The 23,194-nt window shown below is 38.5% G+C and overlaps 1 protein-coding gene across 1 annotated transcript in view; it reads right to left on the bottom strand.

Moving 5' to 3' along the window:
• Positions 1–267: 267 nt before the first annotated feature.
• Positions 268–23,194, bottom strand: part of SH3BGRL2 (SH3 domain binding glutamate rich protein like 2) — a 45,719-nt gene continuing 22,792 nt past the window's right edge. Inside the window, exons 2-4 of the mRNA XM_081140149.1 lie at positions 15,401–15,586; positions 6,595–6,675; positions 268–3,242 (exon numbers count right to left, since the gene is read on the bottom strand). Coding sequence (XP_080996275.1) covers positions 3,231–3,242; positions 6,595–6,675; positions 15,401–15,586 — 279 coding nt within the window. The 3' untranslated portion in view covers positions 268–3,230. The remainder of the gene's footprint in view (positions 3,243–6,594; positions 6,676–15,400; positions 15,587–23,194) is intronic.

Below are 23,194 nucleotides of genomic sequence, written 5' to 3'. Positions count from 1 at the left end.
TCCTTGGTCCTGGTTGCTGTCTGAGATGATTCTGCGGACACACACACACACACACACACACACACACACACGAGATGATATGTGCATCTCCTCAAATGGTCAAACAATATGTCTGCATTTTTACAATTAATCTGAAGGTATGGGGCTCATGGATGGGAGTGGAAACACAGCATCCCAACTAAACAGGGTTTCAACCAAACACAGAACATCAGAAAAGGTATAAGAAATGGTAGGGAACAAACACTCCATTTTCAGAATATGTGTTTTCTGGAAATTATTCCTTTTTAATGTTGAATATAAAATCTGAGATTTCACCAGTGCCTTTAGGGACAAATGCATAGAAATTGAAATCTAAAAATAACAATTATGAAGATTAAAGTGGCCCTGACACTTAAGAAAAGCTGGTAAATGAAAAGCATTTCTAGGAAAAGCAAAACCCTCTGTAGCAAAATCAAATTTTAAAAAACCAGAACAAACAAAAAAGAGAGACTTTGGTACCTTTCAATAACAGAGGAAAAATAGGTTTAGTTAATTATAAATTCATGTAATACAAAAACATCTACATGGGAATGTTGAATAAATCTATAAAACAGAAACAAATCTAAAATATATTAAAGTCTGAGAAAAAAAATCTTCCTTTTCTCCTCTTTGATTTTAATAAAACATCAGAATTTGGAATAAAACAAGTATTTCCCCAGCTAAATTTCCTTCTGGACTGCATATAGCTAGCAGGATGGCACTCTGTATTTTATCTAACTTTAAAATGGCATACTTTGATTTCTGGCAGCACATTTCCTTTGTTCCCAACAAGCCTACTACAGGAAATAAAAATTCTGTCTTGAAATGCCCTGGATATTACATCTATGCCTGCAATTCCCATCCACTTCTGTCCTAGGCTTCTAAGACTGTGGTTATCTAAATCTAAAGGCAGCTAGCTAAAGAAGGGAACAAGGAAATCATTACATGTTTGAAATTCAGCTGGTAAAATAGCATAAGGACACAATATTCTCTGAAGACAATGCAGTCCCAGAGGGCAATCCCTCAGTACTCTGCAGGGCCTGGGTACTGTGTTAATGCCACACAATGTGCTTCTAGCTCACTCATAACAAGTATAGTGCCAGCTGAGGCTGGATCATAAAAAAGAGAAGGTAGGGTGAGGGGTAGATGAGGTGTAACTGTGACAGTAATTTAGCACTACAATTCATCTAGTCTGCTTAAGAGAATCATACTGGGCCTACCATAGCCATAGGAATTAAAAAGTTTTAATACAAATCTGAGTAGCTTTCTTTGTCTAGCAAGTATTGTATTGATCCTACAACCCCAGAATTTAACTTACTAAGTCTCCATCTTAACAAGTTGGTTCTTGGTGCTCACTGGCAAGAGTAGACAATATAAATTAAATCACTGTAACATTTAAAAAAATTTAATTGCTGTAGCTTAAAAAGAAATTAGAAGTCTTATCAGAAGACTCACATACTCAAACACAATATCTAGTTTAAAAAAAAAAATCCTGGATAGTCCCTGGGATTTATCAAATGGAATTTGACCTGGATCTTATTTAATGCCAACTAAGCAGTAATACCCATGATTTCACAACAGTTTTCTTTGGAGAGAAAACTGTGGATCACATATTTGTTCCAGTCTAGTAGAAATCTGTAGCATGCTTTGCTTCTGGTTGTAGTCGTGGCTGCAAATCTCAGGCTGGGATTTCAGCTTTTGCATTTAACAAGTCCACATTTAGCAAGTTGGAGGGTCAGAGAACATATGTGACAGGGCTTTAATTCTTCCATCCTTTCAATTTCTTATAAACTTCCCACTCAGAATCTAAATGGCAGGTCCTGAATCGGGATGCTGAGAATAGCAGAATATTTTAGGCAGCCCTCTGACAGTTGGTCCTATTCAAGACTGTTCCCATGTTTGGCAACTAAAAACTCTAAAAAATGTAAGCAGGGTCAAGGATGCAAAAAAGGAGCCTCTACCCTAATAAATTAGACATGTTCAGTGTTTATCAGCATCCACTCCAAAGGGAGTAAAGATTTTGCATGCCAAGTACAATTCAGATTTATCTCCAACAGCCCCTTTCTCATATATGCTGCTCTGAAAACTCATTGAGCTCATATATGGAATGAGAACAGGTATCTACATTACTCTGAAAAATCCGTGACAGTGCATTGTCCAGAAAGATGAACTAGCAAAGTTAGAGAACCAATAGAAAGAAAGGGAAAAAATTAAAATGTGCAGCAATATTAGCATTTTTTAATATGCCTAGTCAAGGGTTCACAAAATATATCTAACGAAGATCTTCCTTTATCAAAAAAATATAATCCCTTCACAAAATAGAATAAGTAGCTGTTAGTCAGGGTAGCTGCATTTAAAAATATATGTGCACTTAATGTATAAGCTGCTAGAGCTAAAAATGCCTTCAGATATGAGTCACTTTTCCTATAAATTTACTATCTAATTAGTGCACCTCTTAAAATATATCTTTTAAGCAGTCTTATGCATTTAGGTGAAACTTTCCTCTTATAAGAGATAAAGAAGCATCTATTTTCCAAAATAGCAATTATTTTAATCCCTGTAACTTGGTTCTGATCACACATTGTTGCAACAGTGATTTCTGGGAACATCTGTAGGAGCTTGGAGGATTTATGGGGTAAGAGTTTACATTATCGAAAGGAGGCTAGAACATCCAACTCTTTCTATAGGTGTTATTACAAAGCACTGGAATAGTGACATTTGTGATTTTACAGCAAAAATCTTCATCCCTTTGTCAACCAGCATTTCTTTTTCTTTCTGATCAAAATATTCTAATATCCTGGAAGACAAATTTTAAGGATACAATCCAGGCAGCTTAAAAAGAATCAGGTCTGAGCAATAATGGCATCAACTACAACCTAGGGAGATCCAACATTTTCTCTCTGATGGTACCCGGCACTTATCTTTCAGTCATTAAGGAAGCACACCTGTAACAGGTTACAGTACCTCCAGGTGAGCGAGGCAACTGCAGGCAATTCTGAAAATAAGAAAAAACCCACCACAGTTCTGATTTGGTTTAAAGCAATCATGCAATCCCATTATACCCATGTCTTCCAAAAACACCTTTTCCAAATGCAAGCAAAGTTACTGATGATGCATGTGGCTTTTGTCACAGTGATGCATTAGGTAAGCAGGTGTGTGCTGAGTACCAGGGGGCGCTCCAAAATGCATCTCCATCGTCTTCCACTTGTCTTCTAAGGTTCTGCCTATTTATTTAAAAAAAAAAAGTCAGTTACTGCACTATGTTGACAAGAAAATTCACACTGGCAGTGATATTTTAAATGTCAGGAACAGAGATGTTGGGAATCACAATAAATCACCCCCCATGTGATTGATAAGAACAAATCCTGGGTTTCAGGATAAAAGACCAGATTTAAATGCCAAACACCTGACCTGCCAAATATAAAAGTGAAAAGAAAGCCACGTTTCAACAACTGCCGAGACACCTCTTAGAGGTACTGTTCCACTCACACCTGGGTGAGCGGGATGTGTGGGTCCCCTCCCTCAGGGGCCCTGTGGAGTGACCGAAGTGAAGATCAGCGCTGTAGGGCCATGCCTACTGGTCCATAGCAGCTGCTCCAAACCCCAGGAGGGCTCCATGCTTCAACCACTGAAGAGACACCTGGCATAAGGGGCCTCCGCCCTGCTCCAGCTCTGGCTGCTCAGTGCCCAGGGGTTTACCAGCTGTTATCACACCCAAATGGCAGTGATCTGAAAGCACTGAAAGAAACTTCTACTTCAGTCCCTGCTTTGAGTTATTAAAATAACAAACTTGATGGGCAAAACACTGCTGGCTCCAGCCAGTCATAAAAGAAAGTGGTTTTCCCCAGGGTTTCCATACCTTTCAACTTTTCAAGGAAAGTGGGAATCTGTTATTTTAAATATTAACACAACTCATTTAAATTCTTCTAAAAATCTTGTGCAAACACATCTAGAGCCAGTGTGGCCTGAAGGCTGCCAACTGTGTGACCTCCCACCTTCCTTTCCCCAGTCTATTTTTGAGAATTGCCAGTCTACACTCCAGCTGTGCCTTCTGGGCCCATAAGTGTTTTTTTCCTACCATCTCTCTTCTGTCTCCTCACTGTGTAAGAGCAATTATAGGCACTAATGGTATCCTATGTTCCCTGGCAGGCTTTCTAGCCCTGAGTTTTATGTGTGTATACTGTGGAGAGGGCAGGAAAGAGGGCCTCCATCTTCTACTGCATTACACCTGTGGATGCTCTGTCTGGGCCTCATAGATTATATAATGAATTACCACCAAGGTAAAAATGAGTAACCAGAAAGGAGGGAAATGCTGAATTGCTCTTAAAGACACTCTTATTTCTCTCCTATGAAGGTGAATGGAGCATGAGTTGCTATTAACCCCAAATGATTCATGGCGGGGTGGTCCACACACTGTGCCACGCACTTCCATTCGGGTGCCACGTGCTCCTGCTCAGAGGGACCGACGCAGGCACCTGAGAGCGGCGGCTGGAAGCGCGGGGCCGCCCGGAGCCCGCGCGCCCTGTGAACGGTCTGCGGAAACCAGGCGCTGCCGGTGGCATCCGCACCAACTGTCATGGGAGAATGCTTATTTTACAGATGGTAGGTTTCTAGAGAAATTTCTGAGAGAATAAATGTTTTTTCTTTTTTTTAAAGATATCTTTTTATTGATTTCAGAGAGAGGAAGGGAGAGGGAGAGAGAGAGAAGCATCAGTGATGAGAGTCGTTGATCGGCCGCCTCCTGCACGCCCCCCACTGGGGATGGAGCCCGCAGCCCGGGCATGGGCCCCAAAAGAGAACTGAACCCCGATCTCCTGGATGCTAGGTCGATGCTCAACCACTGAGCCACGCCCGGCCGGGCGAGAATAAATATTTTTAAAGAGTAGAACAGTCATCCCACAGAGTCCCCAAGAAAGTCAAACCTTTATGGAAAATAAGAACAAAGAAGGCAAGCACACAGCATTTTTTTAAAAAGGCTTTTGCATAGACAATGATGTCCACTGGATTTATGCATCCATTAGATTACTCCTACCACAGTCTTTTCTAGCTCTTTGAAGATAAATACGGATGGTTTAATATCCTTGGATGAAACATGTTACAAAATACTACAATTTTCCTAACAAGTATTCCAATGTTCCACCTTTATAAAAATAGTCTTAAGAACCTTTTAATATTATACGTGTGGGTTTTGCCTCTGTTTAAAACATGTGCATGGAAACCACCCACAACCATCTGTGGACTTACTGATGTAAAAACAAAGCAAGATTTCCCATCGGCTATAAACTACAGGTGCTGGTGTATAATTTATATCATTGATAGTTGCTGTATTCCTCCCACAAGTGTTCCAGAAATGGTACAAATCCTGTGTAGCCGCAAATGACGTGTTACTTAGAGACACCAAAGTCCCCAGTAATGCACTTTCATTTCAATTCGGTATTAAAAATGACACTCTAGAACTCAGTCTCATCGAAATACAGTAAAAACCTCAATTGCTATGTATATAAAGATGGCAAGGAAATACACCAAAAATGTTAATGTGGTCATCTCTGCGTGGTGGAATAACAGGTGATTTTTATTTTCTATTCAACACTTTTTTGTACTTTCCCAATTTTTCTAAATGAGCCTAGGCTACCTTTATAATCAGAAAAAAAACAACCCAGCTGGTGTGGCTCAGTGTGTTGGAGAGTCATACCATATACCAAAAGGTGGTGGGTTTGATTCCTGGTCAGGACACATACCCAGGTTGTGGGTTCAATCCCTGGTTGGGGCATGCATGGGAGGCAATGGATAGATATTTCTCTCTCATATCAATGTCTCTCTCTCCCCCCTCCTTCCTCTCTCTAAAAATCAATACAATTAAAAAAAAAAAGAAAACAAATAAATAAATAAAAAACCAATGTCTTTAAAAAGGGAAATAATAATCAAAATATTACCTTATTTAATAAGGAAATGCTAGTTTTTATTTTGAAAGTGAACTCATGTGCTTCACAAAGTTGTGATAATATATATCATTTCTAGGTCTAAATATTAAAAAACCTTGAGCCTTTTATGTTCTCTAAAAGACATAAGACAAGAAAAAAAAAAAAAGGCATATGACACAATGAAGTAGCTTTAAGAACATTTTGATTAGTTTAAGAATTGTAGAGTTTTTTTCAAGGTTGACTATTTGTTATTGCAGACCATCTGTTTTAATTTAAATGAATTAAACATGCAAAAGACCTTAAAAGTATGGCTTTGATGCTGCTAGTTCAAAAAACATAAAGTAATGTAAACATGCACTTTAAAACAGAAAGCACCTACTACTTTTTGCTACCTTAAATTCTTCAAAAGGGATATAAATTTTAAATAAATTATAAGTAAAAATAAAGTCTATATACAGCAAGAATTGAAAACTGGAAAGAAAAAAAACTAGTCTTCTTTTTGTGTTTTTACACTGGGCAGCCTCTAACTGTGCATTTGAGAAAGCGAAATCTAAATATTTAGGGTATATATGCATTCCTCTAACACCTCCACTTCAACTGAGAACAATTAAGAACAACTGAAGATGAATTTTAAAGCAAGAAAAGATTTACCTACCTTTGATGCCAACCGTGACTTCAGGCCTAAGAATGAAAAGACTGTGTTGCTTTCCTTTGATTCAAAAAAACTGTCATAATCCTAGAAAAAAAAGGGGGAGGAATAAATAAACAGCAAACAATTATCTTTGTATATGGTGCTTTTGACAAATTCTTTATGAAAATAAAAAATGTACCATTGCTCCATCCAGGCCAGGGAAGAGCAATACAAATCTACTAATTTGCTCTGCTTGGGCCTAAAAATTTCTCTAAGTATGATGATAAATGTAACAAGTATTTAATCCAAAGCCTGTGACAGGATTAAAACATAAAACACTGACAACGGAGGTGAAGTTGGAATACACTCCCTTTCCTTCATGTGCCAAACTAATATTTATTTGTGTGAAATCGCTCTGAGCTAAGATTTTATTCTAGCGCTTCAATATGGAAGGCTGCCTCCCAATTCTACTCCTGATATTTTGTTATCTAGGGCTTTAAAAAAAATCCCTGGGTAAACAGAAATCTGTAAAGGTCTCCATGTGTCAACGTGAGTGCTTCTATCCTGCTTCTGAAGTGGTCTACATTCTTTAAGACTGTGTCTTCAGAGAGAATGAGAAGATCAAATAAAAACTAGAGAAAACTAAACTCTCTGTAACATTTACGTTTGCCTCAGAAGCAGAATCATTTCTCTCTTTCACTTTCACAAAAGAAACCATTAAGGAATTCTGATCAATATGTTCATCAATTGTTTCTTTTCAAAAGTCTGCACGTATAATACTGCACAGTTTCTAAGTTGATACAAAGCAGTCTTAAAATCCGGTAGAGGCCCCTTGGATAACTTTATCCTGGGAGTAAATATTGTAAGCTGGCAGGACCAGAATCATTTTGAAGCACTACCTTTGCGAGACACCTTACAATCAGTCTGTCACTCGATCCTCACCACAGCCCACCAGGCTGGGGACTGGCTCAGGGCAAAAAGGAAAACGTTGCCCAAGTTTCACAGCCAGTACATGAGAAAGAGCTGAGATTTGGGCCCAGCTCTCATTGATGCTGCAATTGATGGTTTTTGTCCTCTACGATGCTTCCTGCCCAAGGGGAAACCAAGTGTGGGGCACCCTGTAAAATGAGTCACTGAGCTCGAATGAATCCACTGCTAAGCCAAGCCAGTGGCATCACAGGTACTTCTGAAACCTGTCTAGGAATCTAAATGAGCCGGACTTACAGAGATCTGCTTCTTGCAAAGCATGCCTCAGTTGATGAAAAAATCTTTGAATTATTTGACTCTCTTGTCCAAATGCTTTAGCAGGGTGAGGCTGGAGTTGAGTTTCAAAATGTTAAGTCTGAGAAATTGTATGAGATACACAAGCGAAGACGATTGTCAACTGGGCAGTTGGAGGCTCTTAGTGACTCCACAGTATCAGATTTCATAGAATTTTACGAAAAATTTTACAATTGTTTTATAAGAAAACTATGTCACAAATAATGCAAGTCTAAATTTGATGTGGAATCTAGGCAAAATCCCATGAACTGAAAATGTTATAAATATTCTTATTAACAAAGATATTTCCAAACAGTTGAGTGACACTTCACTGGGTTCAAGAAAATTCTGTTCAACATATACATTATCTAGCTGATCATTTGTTGCTTATATTTAATGTGGTAACAAGAGGAAGACAGCTAAACTACAGCCAGATATATCTCATCCTTTTAGATATTCACTAGATGAAAACTGGTGTACGTGTTCCTCCCCTGCTATGTTCGGCCACTATTCAGTCTAAATTCTTTCCCTAGGGAACATCATTTAGAGCCGTGGCCCTAATAAAATTCACATTTTTTGCTCTGATTTCTCCTCTCAGTTCCGGTTCAACATAAGAACTAACTGTTCACAGACTCTTAATCTTAAGGGATTTAAATCGCGATTCATCATCTTCCTGCCACACCACAAGATGGACCTCTAAGAAAAATGGTTCCACCATCTAATGGGCTCTACCAAGTCGGAAATCAAGTACCACAGGAGGCCTCTCTTTCCTCAACCAGTAACTATCTTTCATATTCATGCAGCCTCTCCATTTTCAACAGCTGTCCCATTGCCCTAATCCATGAGAGACTTCTGCAGTAGCACCCCAATTTATCAACCCTCCTCCATTCTAACCTATTTCCATCCCATCATTCTCAAGTGAGGACTAATCTTTTAAAAATAAGATGTTGATCATATTGCCTTCTTCTTAAGTCCTTTCCTTTAAGACTTCTCACTGCTCTTACAATACAGATTAAAATTCTTAACGTGGCTTAAAAGGAGCTGTGTGGTCAGCTCTTAGTCAAGGCTGAGGAGAAGAGAAGTCTTGTATTTCCACTCACCAACCACTATCTGGGTGACAGATTGATTTCTGGGAAACTGAGTGGTATATATGCTCAGTCATCTGTAGATGTGATGTCCTGCGGTCTACTGAGTTATATGACCTTCATCAACTCATTTAACCTCCTCAGACTATTTCTTCCTTTCTGCATCAGATACTTCCAAAGTCCCTTGAAGCTCCAGTATTCTATGAAATGATGCAGCATTCAGGAGAGTTGCTCTTAAACGGGCTGTTAGCTGTGTCCAGGTGTAAAGTCACCTATATACCCCAGGTACTAAAGCTACCTATTTGAAAAATTTACCTCTCTCTGGTTTAACTGAACAGGAAATGGAAGAGACAATAGTGAGAGATAAAATATTAGAATTAGTGACTTTATCAAAATGCTGTCCCTGTTTTGAATTTTGAAAGGGCTTTTACTTGTTTCTACTTGATTAATAATCTCTCATGTTAGTGTAAAATGCAAGAAGGAAAAAAACGAGGACTCTAAGAAATAAAAAATGAGAAACAATGCCTGACTCAATTTCTATAAATGTAGCATGAATTTCACTATAAAAGACTAGAGCGCTAACATGAAAATATCTTGCATGTAAAAGATCAAAAGGCAAGTTACAATAAAAATGTGTATAATTCAGGTTTATGTTTATATTAAAAACTTTAATTTAAAAATAATTACAGTTCCTCATATCACAAAACTAGAAATAAAGTTAACTCTCACAAGCAAGTTTCATATATAAAACAGGACATGTAAAATCTATACATGTAGAGAAAATATGTAACTTTATACACAATCCATTTAACATTGAATCAAAACTGTTCTCATAAATTTTAGTGACCAACAAAAATATTTAGAAATTTCAGATATTTAGAAATCTCAGAAGGGCAACATTTCTCATTTAGATAAAAAATCCTCTTTAACAGTATCTCTGTCATAAACATCATAAGCATTATTTTTATTTTATGAACCTTTAACTCAGTGCCTCATAACTATAGCTAGGGGGCTTCTTACCTGAACACTAAATTGGATCCTCCCAACAGTTTAGAAATTGTCACTTAAGGTAATTAACTCCTTCCAAAGTGACAAGTATAAAATTTGGTAATTAACTTTAAAAGCAGAATAATTTAATGAAATCATTTTTAAAAGTCAATGTTAGAACAGTACCTGACACACACCAGGTTACCAATAATACCTGTCAAGTGGATGAATTAGTTGTCTGCTAATTAATGACTGATGTGCCATGTTTTAGTTAATCTCATGGTAGCAACATAATTTGAATAAATCCTATTTCTACTCTATTACTTACAGGTTTTAAAGAATTATGTATACAATTTACTTTTTGACATTCAAAAGCTTTTGAGTGGTCTGATGAATCTCAAAGTGTAAAGGTTAAACTGTTTTCCTTGTCATGTTTAGTCAAAGAGTACGTGATTGATAATTTAAAATCTAGGATTTCTGAATGGTTAAAACCTCCTTCCAGAGATAATAAATTCAATAGTATGATGTGAAATAAGAGCAAAGTAGTATTAGAAATTAAAAAATCACATCCTACTGATTATTAGTACAAGTTATTATGGCCTTAGGCATTCCCCAATAAGAGAGAAAGATCCATTTTTCTTACCAGATTCATTTCACTTATCAGGCTTATATTTTAAAAAATATATTACTGTTTATACTGCAAACGTTAAAATGACTGTATTTTAAGAACTCGCTATAAAGTTTCTAAATAGGCCTGCTGAATTCTTTATAGTCAGACACTATAAAGTGTTTGTAAATACACGTCTGCAAACGACACATTTCAGGACAATTAATCTCCTATTGATGACCAGGAAACAGCTCCTCTGGAGAAGGGTACAAACACACAAAGCATATGCAGAATAAAACTGCCCGTTTTTATCACATTAAAGAAAAAGCATGAAAAATTCCCTTTGTTTCCAGTGTCAACTGCTTATGAAAACAAACATTTCTGGACTATGTAGGTATCAGCATAACTGAGCACTATTACTAAGGGAACATTTATCTGAATGTTGCAGTTTTAAGAATAAAGCAAGCTAAATAGCTTTTAGAAAGAAAAAAATGACTCCCATCACCTATACTTCTGTTTGTGTTCCAGTGAAAACCAATATTAGAGACATTTATAAGCTCATGATAAAATCTACAACAGGTAGAGTTCACAATAGTCTCATTCTTCCAAGGAGCTTACTTAAGGACACTGGCCGCACACTGCGATTAGACTATTATGGACTAGACAAGCATTTGAGACAAAGCCCTTAAAGTTCTTTGCCCTTTTAGTGTTTCCTAAGAGAACTGTGAGGAAAACCCACAGCAGCCACTCTGAAAAGCTGTGCCGCTTCCCACGCAAAGTCAATGAAAATTAAGTGACAGATTCACTTTATTTCTAGGTGCCAAGGACATATCCAAACGGGAGGTTGCAGGGAACAAAAAGAACACGAGCCCTACAAGGAAATGGTGGCAGTAATCAATTCCAAATGAGCCAAAGCAAATTTGGTTTATCTGAAGGAAGAAAATCTTTTTAAAAAAAATATTTTTTGTTGTTGTTGCTATTAATCCTCACCTGAGGATATTTTTTCCATTGATTTTTAGAGAGAGTGGTGGGAGGGAGGGAAGGAGAGGGAGAGAGAGAGAAAGAGAGAGAGAGAGAAAGAAACATGGACATAAGAGAGACACATCAATTGGTTGCCTCCTGCATGTGCTCTGACTGGAGCCAGGATGGTACCTGCAACCCAGGTACGTGCCCTTGACCGGGAGTCCAACCTGTAACCCTTCGATGCTTGGGCTGATGCTCTAACCACTGAACCATGCCAGCCAGGGCAAAAAAATGTTTTTCAATATTCTTTTTAAGACTATAAGAATTACTACTGCTGCTGCTGCTTAAAATGAGCTAAGGCTCCTTCTTCTTAAAGTTTCAAGCCTGAGGGTATCCTCTGAGCAGAACTTCTTGATTTGGTGGTTAAAGACAGTTAGTACTATATTCTATTTTATGAAATCTTAGTATAGAAGGAAAAAATAGTTGGCAGTTCTAATCCTGGTAGGGTATGTAAGATGTGGTTGTCTAAAACAGGTTCATTCAGCAATTTTTATGCCAAATACTAAAGATATGAGTAAGCCCAAAGCTGAGGATTTTAAATTCCTAATTCATACTTAACATTTCCAACCATACTAGAACAAGATGGCAAAGCAAGCAAAAACCGAAAAACCAATTGAAATTGGATGGAAAATATTTTTGTGCTAAACATAGCAAAAGGAACCAGCAATAAAATTTGAATAACTACCCACAAGAGTAAGTGGAAAGGCTAAAATTAGTTAAGAAAATCTCTTGAATATCGGCACTTTTGTCATTCTCTTTTAAGCCACCGGGATTTAGTAAAACACGATTATATACCCTCCTCTGTGACTGCTCACAGAACTAAACAGTTCTGTAGAGAATAGTATTTATATGTTCAAAACAATATAAATATTTACATATTATCATAGTTCCTACAGTTACAGAAGGGAATGTGACTGTTATAAACTTTAAGCAATGCTTAAGTATGTGTGCATGTGCATATATGTGTGCAAATCAAAATAAAGGAGAAATAAGAGAAGCTATAAGAATGCAAATCTCTCTTCATCTTTCAAAGAAAAAGGTAAACACTGTCTACATTTAAAATCAAGGAATATAGATATTTGTATATGAAACAGAGTGGTGATAACTTAAGAACCTCATAAAAAGGATACATCTTGGGAATCTGGGGGAGGTCGGTTATAAAGAAGGGCAGAGGAAAACTGACGCCTTGCTTTGACCCTCCTGTCAACAGGCTTTATTGTCTTAACACTGATATTAACATGGCCTTAATGTCTTAACAGTTTTGTTTTCTTTTCATTAATTATATCTGCATAAGACTCAGAAAGAGAAAAATTTTAACAAAAGGAAAACCATCAGTTTGGATATCAGTTAAAATACACTGCTAAACATGCAACTGGGTAGCCTGAAACTGTCTGGATGAAGGTTTTCAAAATTCACAGCACAAGTTGTTTTTATAAAAAAACATGTCCCAGGGACTTATCACTGTAGAATATTGAAGCAAACATCTCAGTAAGGTGAAAATGGAAGATTAAACATTTATAGACAGAAGAATAAAAACTAGAGTTATATAGAAGAGAGAAAACTGCAAAGAATGTCTAATTAAATTATTATGCTTCTAGGCATACAGCTGATCAGCAATCAGTGATAAAGAGGTCTTTATATCATCCCTTCCCCAACACCCAGCTCTTCCTTTTCTAGTAGCTGGGAGAATGCCAGATAAGATTATTTATTGTAAAATAGCTGAAGGAGAAGATTCTCCTTGATTAGATAAGTGATCTTTTAGACTGAAGGCCTTGGAATACAGATTTTCAAATTCATATCAAAAGTTTCCTAAGGAAATTCTACCTGTCAAATATGTGAGCTTCTAATAGAGGTGATTTCTGAAACAGATTTCATTGCAAATTTAGAAGTTTCGGTAAGCTTGCTTTTGAGGCATTTGGCTTTGACTTTTATTAATAAAATGAGAATACAAATGCTCAGAACCCTGACAAGGCAAGATCCAACAGAATGGGGCAGGTCCCTGCTTGGCTGAAAACATCTGTGTAGCTACTTACCCATTCCTGGAACCAATTTTTGTTAAATATGATCTATGTTCCTAGCATTCTGATAGGTACCAGATACTAACATAAATATGCCACAGGGCCTATGGAAAGTGAGCACAAGGAAATTAGAGACTGATTGAAGGGAAAGACATGAAGAAAAAAGAAAAGAAAATAAAATTCTATGAGATAAATGCCATAATAACAGTAATGAGGCACAGGTTTGCTTGACATGGGGGTGAGGAGTAATAAGCAGAGTCCTAGTTAATTAGAGAAAGCTCAATAACATATTTAATGACTCAGTTTTATAATTCTTACATTATAAGGATCTACTGAGCATTCAACCCAGTGAATGAATAACAGCTTATAATAATTAACCAAAAAAATTTAGAAATCTCATATATGTAAAAAAAGAGACCTTAAAAATTTGCATAGAAGAAACTGACAAAAACATACAACAGATCGAGGAAAATGGCATTAGACTTCTAAATTGCAGAACTGGAAACAGAATTATAATGAAGCAAAATCATCAAAATTCTTCCAAACCTAGAATTCTATACCCAGCCAAACTACCACTCAACTACAAGACTAGAATAACGGCATTATCATACCTGCAAAATCTGAGAAACAGAAAACTGCTAGGTTTTTATTTTAAGCCTTCTAGCACTGTTTGACTAATAGCTTTACATTATTTTGAAACTGTACAGTTTCCACACATTTTCAACTATTACCTCCTTTTGGTCTGCAGGCACAAGAATACATTTTCTAGACTCAGTAATTGTGAATGGGATACACCCTTGGTTACTACATTCTTCTCCTAATAAAATATGAGATCAGGATATAAAAAAGTTCCACAAAAAAATAACCTTTATTCTTATATATAATGTACTTATAGATGAGAAAATTGAGACTTAAAGAGACAAGTGACTTTCTAAAGGTGTCACAGCCAACATAAAATAGTAGTAGAACTCAAATCTGTATCTAGTGCTATGTTCAGGATTCTCCACTTGACACATATATAAGAACACTGTGCTCAATCTTTATAGCTTTGTTTTAATATCTCATTCTTCCTTATGCACACAGGAAACTTTCCTTTCAAACCAGCAAAAACACTGTTACCCCTTTTCTCCACCTAGTGGCAACCCAGCTATTCATTTCACCTCAAGCACCTGAGCACTGTAGCCTAGCCCCTTGCCCTTCGCCAGGCGATCCTAAAGAACTGGAGTATAGGTCCCAAAATCAACACTGACTTATATACTAGAGCTCTGGCAAAAGGCAAATTCTAAAGGCTCATTAGAAAGAAATGTCTTGATTTTTTTCTTAACCTAAGGGTGAGAAGGAAATAGATAATTAGACAAAAGAGAGTTCATCTTCACATATGCTACATACAGCAGGAAAGCACCTAATGTATTTTACAGGTTCATAATGATTCATCCAGCTTATTATAATAAAAATTAAACTACTGTCTATAAACAGCTATTAGTTTTTTTACTGTAAAGGAAAAAAAGACTCAAGAATAATTAGCCCTTCCAGTCTGCCCCCAAAATGTATTAATCAAAAAATATGCTTTAAAATTTAGGACACAATAAAAACATGCACACAGCTTCCCTTCTCACCCCCTTTTCCAAAGCAGAGCCAGGAAAACTCCCAGACACACATGCACTCAGACTCACACACACCGTCTGTGACCTTGGACTCCTTCTCAACCTCCTCCTTCGTTAGACCTGTGGACCTGAACAGGCACCGGATGAAGAGGTTCCAGTCCTCAATGAAAAACCCCCTTGTACTCCAGGTGACTCTGTGATTTGAGTATTGCAAAGAAATAGTGTAATAACAATCTAGCTACTTACTCCGCAATATCGGTCACCATTAAATATCTGAGGTGGCAGAGGGTTGCCCTGAGCGGGCTTCTTTTCCGGGGGGACGTTTTTGTACATCCACTGCCTCTGTTCTTCTGACATTGTGATATCCACCTCCTCAAACTCTATCTTGTTGGCTTCCAGAAATCTAACCACATCTTGCTGCTTCTTCTTTATCTGAAGAGAGAAGAAAAAAAGAAATGCTCAACTGAACTAGATTTGATTTCTCATCGTCAGGGGTCACTGATAAAAACAAAACAAAAACAAGAGGTGATTTACGTAGGCGCCATGCCCTGTCTACTTTGTGGAAATGCAACAAAGCCGTCTAAGCAGGTCCTGACATGATGGCTTCGTCACCTGGACTCCCCAGAACTCAGGGGCACAGCTCAGGCTGCCTGGGACGGACAGGCCAGGTACGAGGTGAGAGAGTCACACAGCGCTTAGCAGGCCGTCACCATTCCCCCATCCCACCCCCGGGAGGCGACATTTAGAGCCAGGAATGTTCTCTGCACAAAACCACTTGGAACTCCACCTGAGATGTCGACATTTCATTGATTCCAGGGGGCAGCAACATTTTTATTCCCCTCAGAAGCCTCCTTCAGCTAGTCCACGGCCATAGCCACCGGCATGGAAGCACCCTTTCATCAACTCAGGAGCGACAAACGTCCTCTCCTCCCAAGGGGAGGGCAAACAGCACGCACCATTCTATTTTGCTCTCTATTTCCTAATCCTCTCCATTCTTCCGACCTGTCACGCTCCCTTCCTCAGTCACTAGGGGTCAGGTGTGCTCCTGAAGAGCTGCACACACATTTGTAGTTCTCAAAATGTTACCAAGCTTCTTAATTTAAGGATCTCTATTAACTAATTTAGATGGGGTGACAACAGCCAATGTCTTAAACACAGTGTGTAAAACGTGAGGAAAAAAGCTTGGTTTTCCTAAATGATTCTGGAAAATCTGCACAAAGAACACACTTAAGTGAAGTAAATCTTGTAACAGCCAAAGAAAAGAATCCTTTTGAGAGATCAAGCAGCGAGAAAGACCTCTTGTCGTAGGAAGTAAAATATTTGAAGGGCAAGCTGTCACATACCAGTTGCCTCTATCAGCCCCTCCCCCAAAGCCCCAATGACAGATGTCTCTGAGGTGGAAATCTGTCATATGCCATGAGCAAAGAGACTGTGATCACTGGGCAGAAGTCTATGAATGACTAACAAGAGCAAAGTCAGTACGGACAGAAATAAAAAGCTGACATAATAGGACATCTTTAAGCAAATTAATATTATAAAATGAGAATTACTGTATGATTATAAATCTAAATTGATAATGGCATTTAATTTCTTGAATTAAGCCACTTTTCATTTCTGAAAAGTTAACTTTTTTCCCCTCACTGATACACAATTTCAGAAATGTAGTGATAATACTTTGAAACTTCAGCTTGCAAAAAAGTATCATCCATCCTACTTAATTCCCCCTTACAACCCTACAAGGTAGATTTTATTGTTTCTGATGTCAAAAGTAGTCGCCTACTTTGATTAAGACCCTAGTGTGTGTTTATGTTAGTCCCCTATTTAAACTCCTTTATAAATCTCTTACTGTTTCTCACAATACTACCGGACAAAGCCCTATGAATGAAACCCTGGTGAAAGGGTGGACCCAGAGTAAATTGCTTTTCAACAAAGCCACATTGGACAAGAAGTACAAACTTCTAGTTATACAATAAATAAGTCCTGGGGATATAAACAGCATGGTAACTATAGTTAACAATACTGTATTGTATATTTGAAAGTTGCTAAGAGTAGATCTTAAAGTTCTCATCGCAAGAAAAAATATTTGTAGCATGATCTGATGGATGTTAACTAGACTTATTGTGGTGATATTCTGCAATATACACATATACTGAATAATTATGTTGCACACCTGAAACTAATATAAAATTGTATGTCAATTATACCTCATTAAAAAATACAAGGACAGCCCGGCTGGGTGTGGCTCAGCAGTTGAGCACTGACCTAGGATCTAGGAGATTGGGGTTCGATTCCCGGCCAGGGCACATGCCCAGGTTGCGGGCTCGATCCCCAGTCAGGGGCGTGCGGGAGGCAGCCGATCAATGACTCTCTGATCACTGATGTTTCTATCTCTCTCTCTCCTTCTCCCTTCCTCTCTCTGAAATCAATAAAGATATATTTTTTTAAAAAATACAAGGCCACATCAATTTACATTCCCATTATAATATTTGAAAGTTGTATTGTAGAAGATTAACGTCCAAACAATGTGAGGTGATGGATGTTAACTAAACTTATTATACTCATCATATCACTATATATACACACATCAAATCATGTTGTACACCTTACACTTATGCAATGTTATGTCAATTATATTTCAGTAAAAGTAAAGAAGAAAGAGACATGGTTGTTGTTCCCTCCAAAGATTTCAAATGCATCATTACACACTGACAATGCTCAGGAAGCAAAAGCTAGCTCCTCACTAACCATGGTAATGGCTGACAGCTCTGTAAGGTGTAAAATGTAAGGAATTATCTTTTTTAAAGGGGGAAGCAAGGCGAGGCATGACCAGGCTTGTGTTTCAGAGATCACTTTAATACTATGCAACTTAAAAAGAAAAAAGGAGAAGTTGTACCGTTAACACTGCTATGGAAAGGTCTCTAAGATATATATGTAAGTGAAAAAAACACAAAGAGCAGGGTTGTGAGTACACTAAGCACATTTTTCTGAAAAGAAAAAAGGAGAAAAATAAGAACACATTTGTATTTGCTTGTATTTACATTTTAAAAAACTCTTGAAGGTTATAAAGAAATTAACAGAAGCTTAGGGGTCAGGGGAATGGGAACTGGGTAATGGGGACAAAGCGGGAGCAAGAGTTTTCACTCTCTACCTGTATAAACTTTAAATTTTTTTGAACAGTGTGAATGTGTCAATAGTCAAAAGACTAAACAGGAGAAGTTTATTTTGAGACAGAAAGAGAGCTTCATGTAAGCTTCACAGCCTGGAGGGGAGCAGCGGTGCAGGCCACAGAGATGGTGCTTTACGTAAATCAAGGTTCCAAGCAGGACATGAAGCAGGACTCGGAGCATTTTATTACTCATCGGCTTCCATGTTTCCTTACACTTATAAGAATGGCCAGATGATTAAAATAAAATTTTAGAAAAGGGCTAAGGCCACAGAAAATTAACTAAGTACTACAGCAAATCACCCAAATAAACAAAAAGAACAAATGTAACTTAGAGGGGGAGGTTCTGAAGTGGATGTTTGTGATATTAACATCAGGAAGGAAGATGAGTCATGCCACCAAGCACTTGTATTTAAGGTTTGCCAACGTGAATGTGGCCTGGAACGGGGAGCCCAGGCTTGAGTGGCAGGAGACAGGCCGCCTCCAGAGGCAGGCACTTGGGAGCCCGCAGGGCCTGGGTAATGAATGGAAAGGTATCCTGGGTGGCGACAGGAAGCCATGGAGGGCACTTCATGTGCTGGGCACAACTCCAGAATTCAAGTAACAGTAACTTATATAGTCATTTCCTTAACACAAAGAGCTTTCTTCTCCCCACGTATGACTGCTCTGAAGCTAAGTGTACCTTACAACCATATCAGAATAAATTTGGGAAGCACATGGAAGAGAATTATTGGGTAACAGTCACTGAGCCAGGTCGATTTATCCACGAGTGGAAGGCAGGCACCTATAGCTCCTGCTTGGTTCGTTTGTTTTAAACACACTTGTAAGCCATAGCACATAATACTAGTTATTTACCTAGGAGCCATCTCCCTCTCTTTCTTAACACAGAAGCCTGGTTTTATTTAGGAAAGCAATGTGCTCAACTACAAAATTTGTTTAACCACTCCCCTCTGCGGCTTGGGGTGATCACACGACTCAGCTCTGGCCACTGATATAAGGCAGATGTTCCTGGGGACGACTCCACCTAATGAATGGAAAGGCAGAGTCCACGCTGCCCTTCATCCTCCCGTCCCCCTGCAGAAATGCAGAAGCGGTGCCGGGAGGTGCAGGAGCCACTGTGCAGTTGTGGAAACCAACACCATATGCTACGGACGGTCAAACAGAATGGTAGGGGCCTGGGTCCTTGATGACATTTCACAGCTGTCACCCAGTCTTGTGCAGCCTACTCTAAACCCTTCCGTATTCGACAAACAAACCCCTAATTAGTTAAGCCACTCTTGAATCAAGTTTTCTATAGTTTGCATCTAAATGCAATGCTACTTGTTTAAATTTAATTGCTACTTCAAATGTCTTCAGAAATACTGTAATATGATGAACTGAAAATAAAAGCTATTACTGCACAGCAGAGCTTAGACATAAAAGCTGTAAAATATGAACTTAATATATGTGAAGTGAATATTCGTCACTGAATAAACAGATAGATTTTCATTTTCTCTGTGAAACAACAACAAAGTTGTTGAACCTACAGCAGGGAGATATATCTACAAAAGCACGAAAGGTGCATTTTACCTTATCACTCAAACATGTGCCATTACACATCACCCAAAGCAACTAAAGGGGACACTGCTAAATCCTTAGGCTAGTTCACAGGTAGGCAAATTATTTATATTTTTAAATGGTTGAAAAAATTCAAAACAATACTTCATGACATGTAAAAATTATATGAAATACAAATTTCAGTGTCCATAAATAAATTTGCAGTTAGACTGCTACACCCATTCATTGACATGCTGTCTAAGGCTGCTTTTGCCTCACAATGGCAGTTGAGTAGCTGCAGCAAAGGAAGTGTGGTTCCCAAAGCCTAAAGTATTTACTAGCTGCCCTTTACAGAAAAAGTTTGCCAACCCTGGGCGAGATGCCAGATTTTCATTTCCAGCTCAAAGTTCACTTTCTCGGTGAGGTCTTCCCTAATCACATGATTTTACATTTTTACCAGCCACCCCAGAACTTCATACTCGCCTTCAATGCTTCATTTTTGACCTTAGCACTTAGCATCTGACATACTGTGAGTTTTATGTTTGTTTGCCCACCACTCCCTAAAAGAACATAAATTCCAAAGGGCTGGGGATTTTGTCTGCTGTTTTGTTCACTGCTGGATCCCCAGAGCCTAGAATGGTGTCTGGCATGTAGCAGATACTCAATAAACATTTGTTAATGAACAGATAGGATTCTCACAAGTAGAAGGACGGGTGTAACAGCAGAGCTGACTTTCTTATCATTTTAGATATCTTCAGTATCACCTCCTTGAAGAGCCCTCTCTGGCCACCTTAGCTGAAGTTTTGTGTAAATTTATTAAAACTTTATCTGTTTACTCGTTTTTATGACCATCTCTCTGCACACAATGTCAGTCCTGTAAGCTAGGGACTGGCAAGCAGGAAGCCTTCAGTAAATATTAACTGAACGGATGATTAAAGAATATCGCTCCAGTGAACATCAAAGGCTTCCAGGTGATATTCAAGAGATCAAACTCAGTTGGTAATGTCAGTTAGAAACAAATGCAACTGAAGTTTAGTCAAACAAAATGCAGATCAAATGCTGGTATTTCTCAATTAATGCTAAAACTGTATGAATTTAAAATCAGTGTGCCTAGCACGTTACATCTAACTGTAAATAGCCTAAATAACTCAGAAGACTCTCTAGACCCTGAATGTGAAAAAGGCTTCGCTTCTAACACGGACACTGATATTAAAGAAGAAAGTTGTATGTGATTGTATGTTTAAATAAAAATGCTATTGTCAGTTAATTTTAAAAACTGCAAGTACATAATGTAGTATTTTGTTTTGTCCAAATGTTTTCTTTTTATTAAATTGTTGATATATTCCCAGACTGATGGCGATTGAGAATTAGGCAAGTATTTCCCTGACTGTGCTTCCGATCGCTGCCATGGATTCGACCACCCTTAACCACTTCCCCCCACTTATCTCCAGCAGCTCAGACGCAAGCTCCTTTGATGTGCTTGAAGTGGCCTTCTTGGCCACTGCATGAGTAAGTATGTGTCTCCCCCAAATTCATTTGTTGGAACCTAACTCCCAAGGTGATGGTGTTAGAAGGTGGGGTGAAAAAGCAGTGATTAGGTTATGAGAGTGGAGCATTCATGAATGGGATTAGTGTCCCTATAAAACAGTCCCAAGAACTCCCCTGCCCCTTCCAGCATGTGAGGACACAGCAAGAAGTCCGCAATCTGCAACCCAGAAGAGGGCCTTCACCACAATCCAACCATGCTATTACTGTGATTTTGGACTTCTGGTCTCCAGAACTGTGAGAAATGAATTTCTGTTGTTTATAAGCCACCCACTTTGTGGTATTTTGTTATCGCAGCCTGAATGGACCAAGACAATAAATTGTCACCCTTCAACTCTAGACCCCTGCAAGACCCAGATCTGCTGAGGACCCTAATGCCTGCACCCAAGCCCTGGTAACGCACCCTCACAGGCGCCAGGGTGATGAGCTGTCTGGGCTGCTGTTGCTGAAAATCTGCTGTTGTAGCACGAACACTCAATGACCCATGGAAATACTTGTATCTGGCAATCTCCTGGCTCCACAAGTCCCTCAGGATTAGATCAGAGGGCAGGCTAGATAAATTACATTGTACCTGACTTAGACTTACCCCCTACTCTGTACTGCTGATTTCTAAGTAAACTTGCATTCCTCCATTCTCTTCTTATAGGATTAGTTCTTCCAGAAGGCTGCCAGTTAACTTACATAATTAAACAGCCCCTGCCAGATTCCTTCCATTGGCTTCCCCACATGTCTAGTCAGGTTTGAATTCTGAGGTGTACACAGATGAAATAGCACCCTGGGAGTCACTAATAAATAAAGAGACATAATCAATTTGAATTTAGATCGATTTTTAAAAATTGACATTTAATGTGAGCAACTGTGGGAAAGGAAGTTTAAAGACAAAATGAGGCCCACATGGAGGGCAATGAGAAAAATTTAAAAAACGCCACACACAATGTATTTTAGAGTTAGACTGTCCTACTTTTAATTCTGGTGCTGTCAGTTGAGTAGCCTTGGAGAAATTACCTTATTTCTCTCTCATTTCAGTTTCCCAATCTGTGAAATGGACCCAGTATGTTTTTTTCATTGGTCCACTGGCAGGATTAAATAAGAAAGGAAGTAAGCAATAATAGGTAGTTGCTCAATTGTTTTGTCCATTCAAACGTATTAGCTTCACTTTCTTGCCCTGGATTTAGCCTTCTGCAAAAACTATAAAGTGACTGCTGGGTACTTTCAAAGGCTTTAGGTATCTGATGTGACAGTTCTTTATTTCACCTACTTTCACAGTTCAAATATACAGTTTTCTTTTTTCTGATTCCAGGTAAGGCTGATTAAAGCGTTTCATGTATCTCACATGGAAAAAGTCAAAGACAGGCAGAGGAAAGAGAAAGAAAAGAATAGATTTTCTTCTAACTTGACAAAATTTACAGAGGGGCTGAGCTAAACTAAGAGAGGCAGAGGGCCCTAAAACAATTCCTCTTTCAACTAAAAAGAAAGGGAAGGACTGATAATCTTTTCCCTTGTGAAAGACCCCAGAAACTTTCCAGCAATAGGGTACCTCAAAAACATATAATTTCATGCAAATTCTTCACATCCTCACTATTGGACTCACTATGCATTATACTGTAATAAAGGGATGCAGCCAGCTGGGCATGGCTCAGTGGCTGAGCATCGATGTAGGATCCAAGAGATGGAGGTTCGATTCCCGGTCAGGGCACATGCCCGGGTCGCCGGCTCGATCCCCAGTTGGGGTGTGCAGGAGGCAGCTGATCAATGACTCTCATCATTGATGTTTCTCTCTCTCTCTCCCTTCCTCT

The sequence above is a fragment of the Miniopterus schreibersii genome (assembly GCF_964146895.1).
Source record: "Miniopterus schreibersii genome assembly, chromosome: 6".
NCBI lineage: Eukaryota > Metazoa > Chordata > Mammalia > Chiroptera > Miniopteridae > Miniopterus > Miniopterus schreibersii.
The sequence above is the reverse complement of the archived record's forward strand: the minus strand, read 5'-3'. Positions and strand labels throughout refer to the sequence as shown.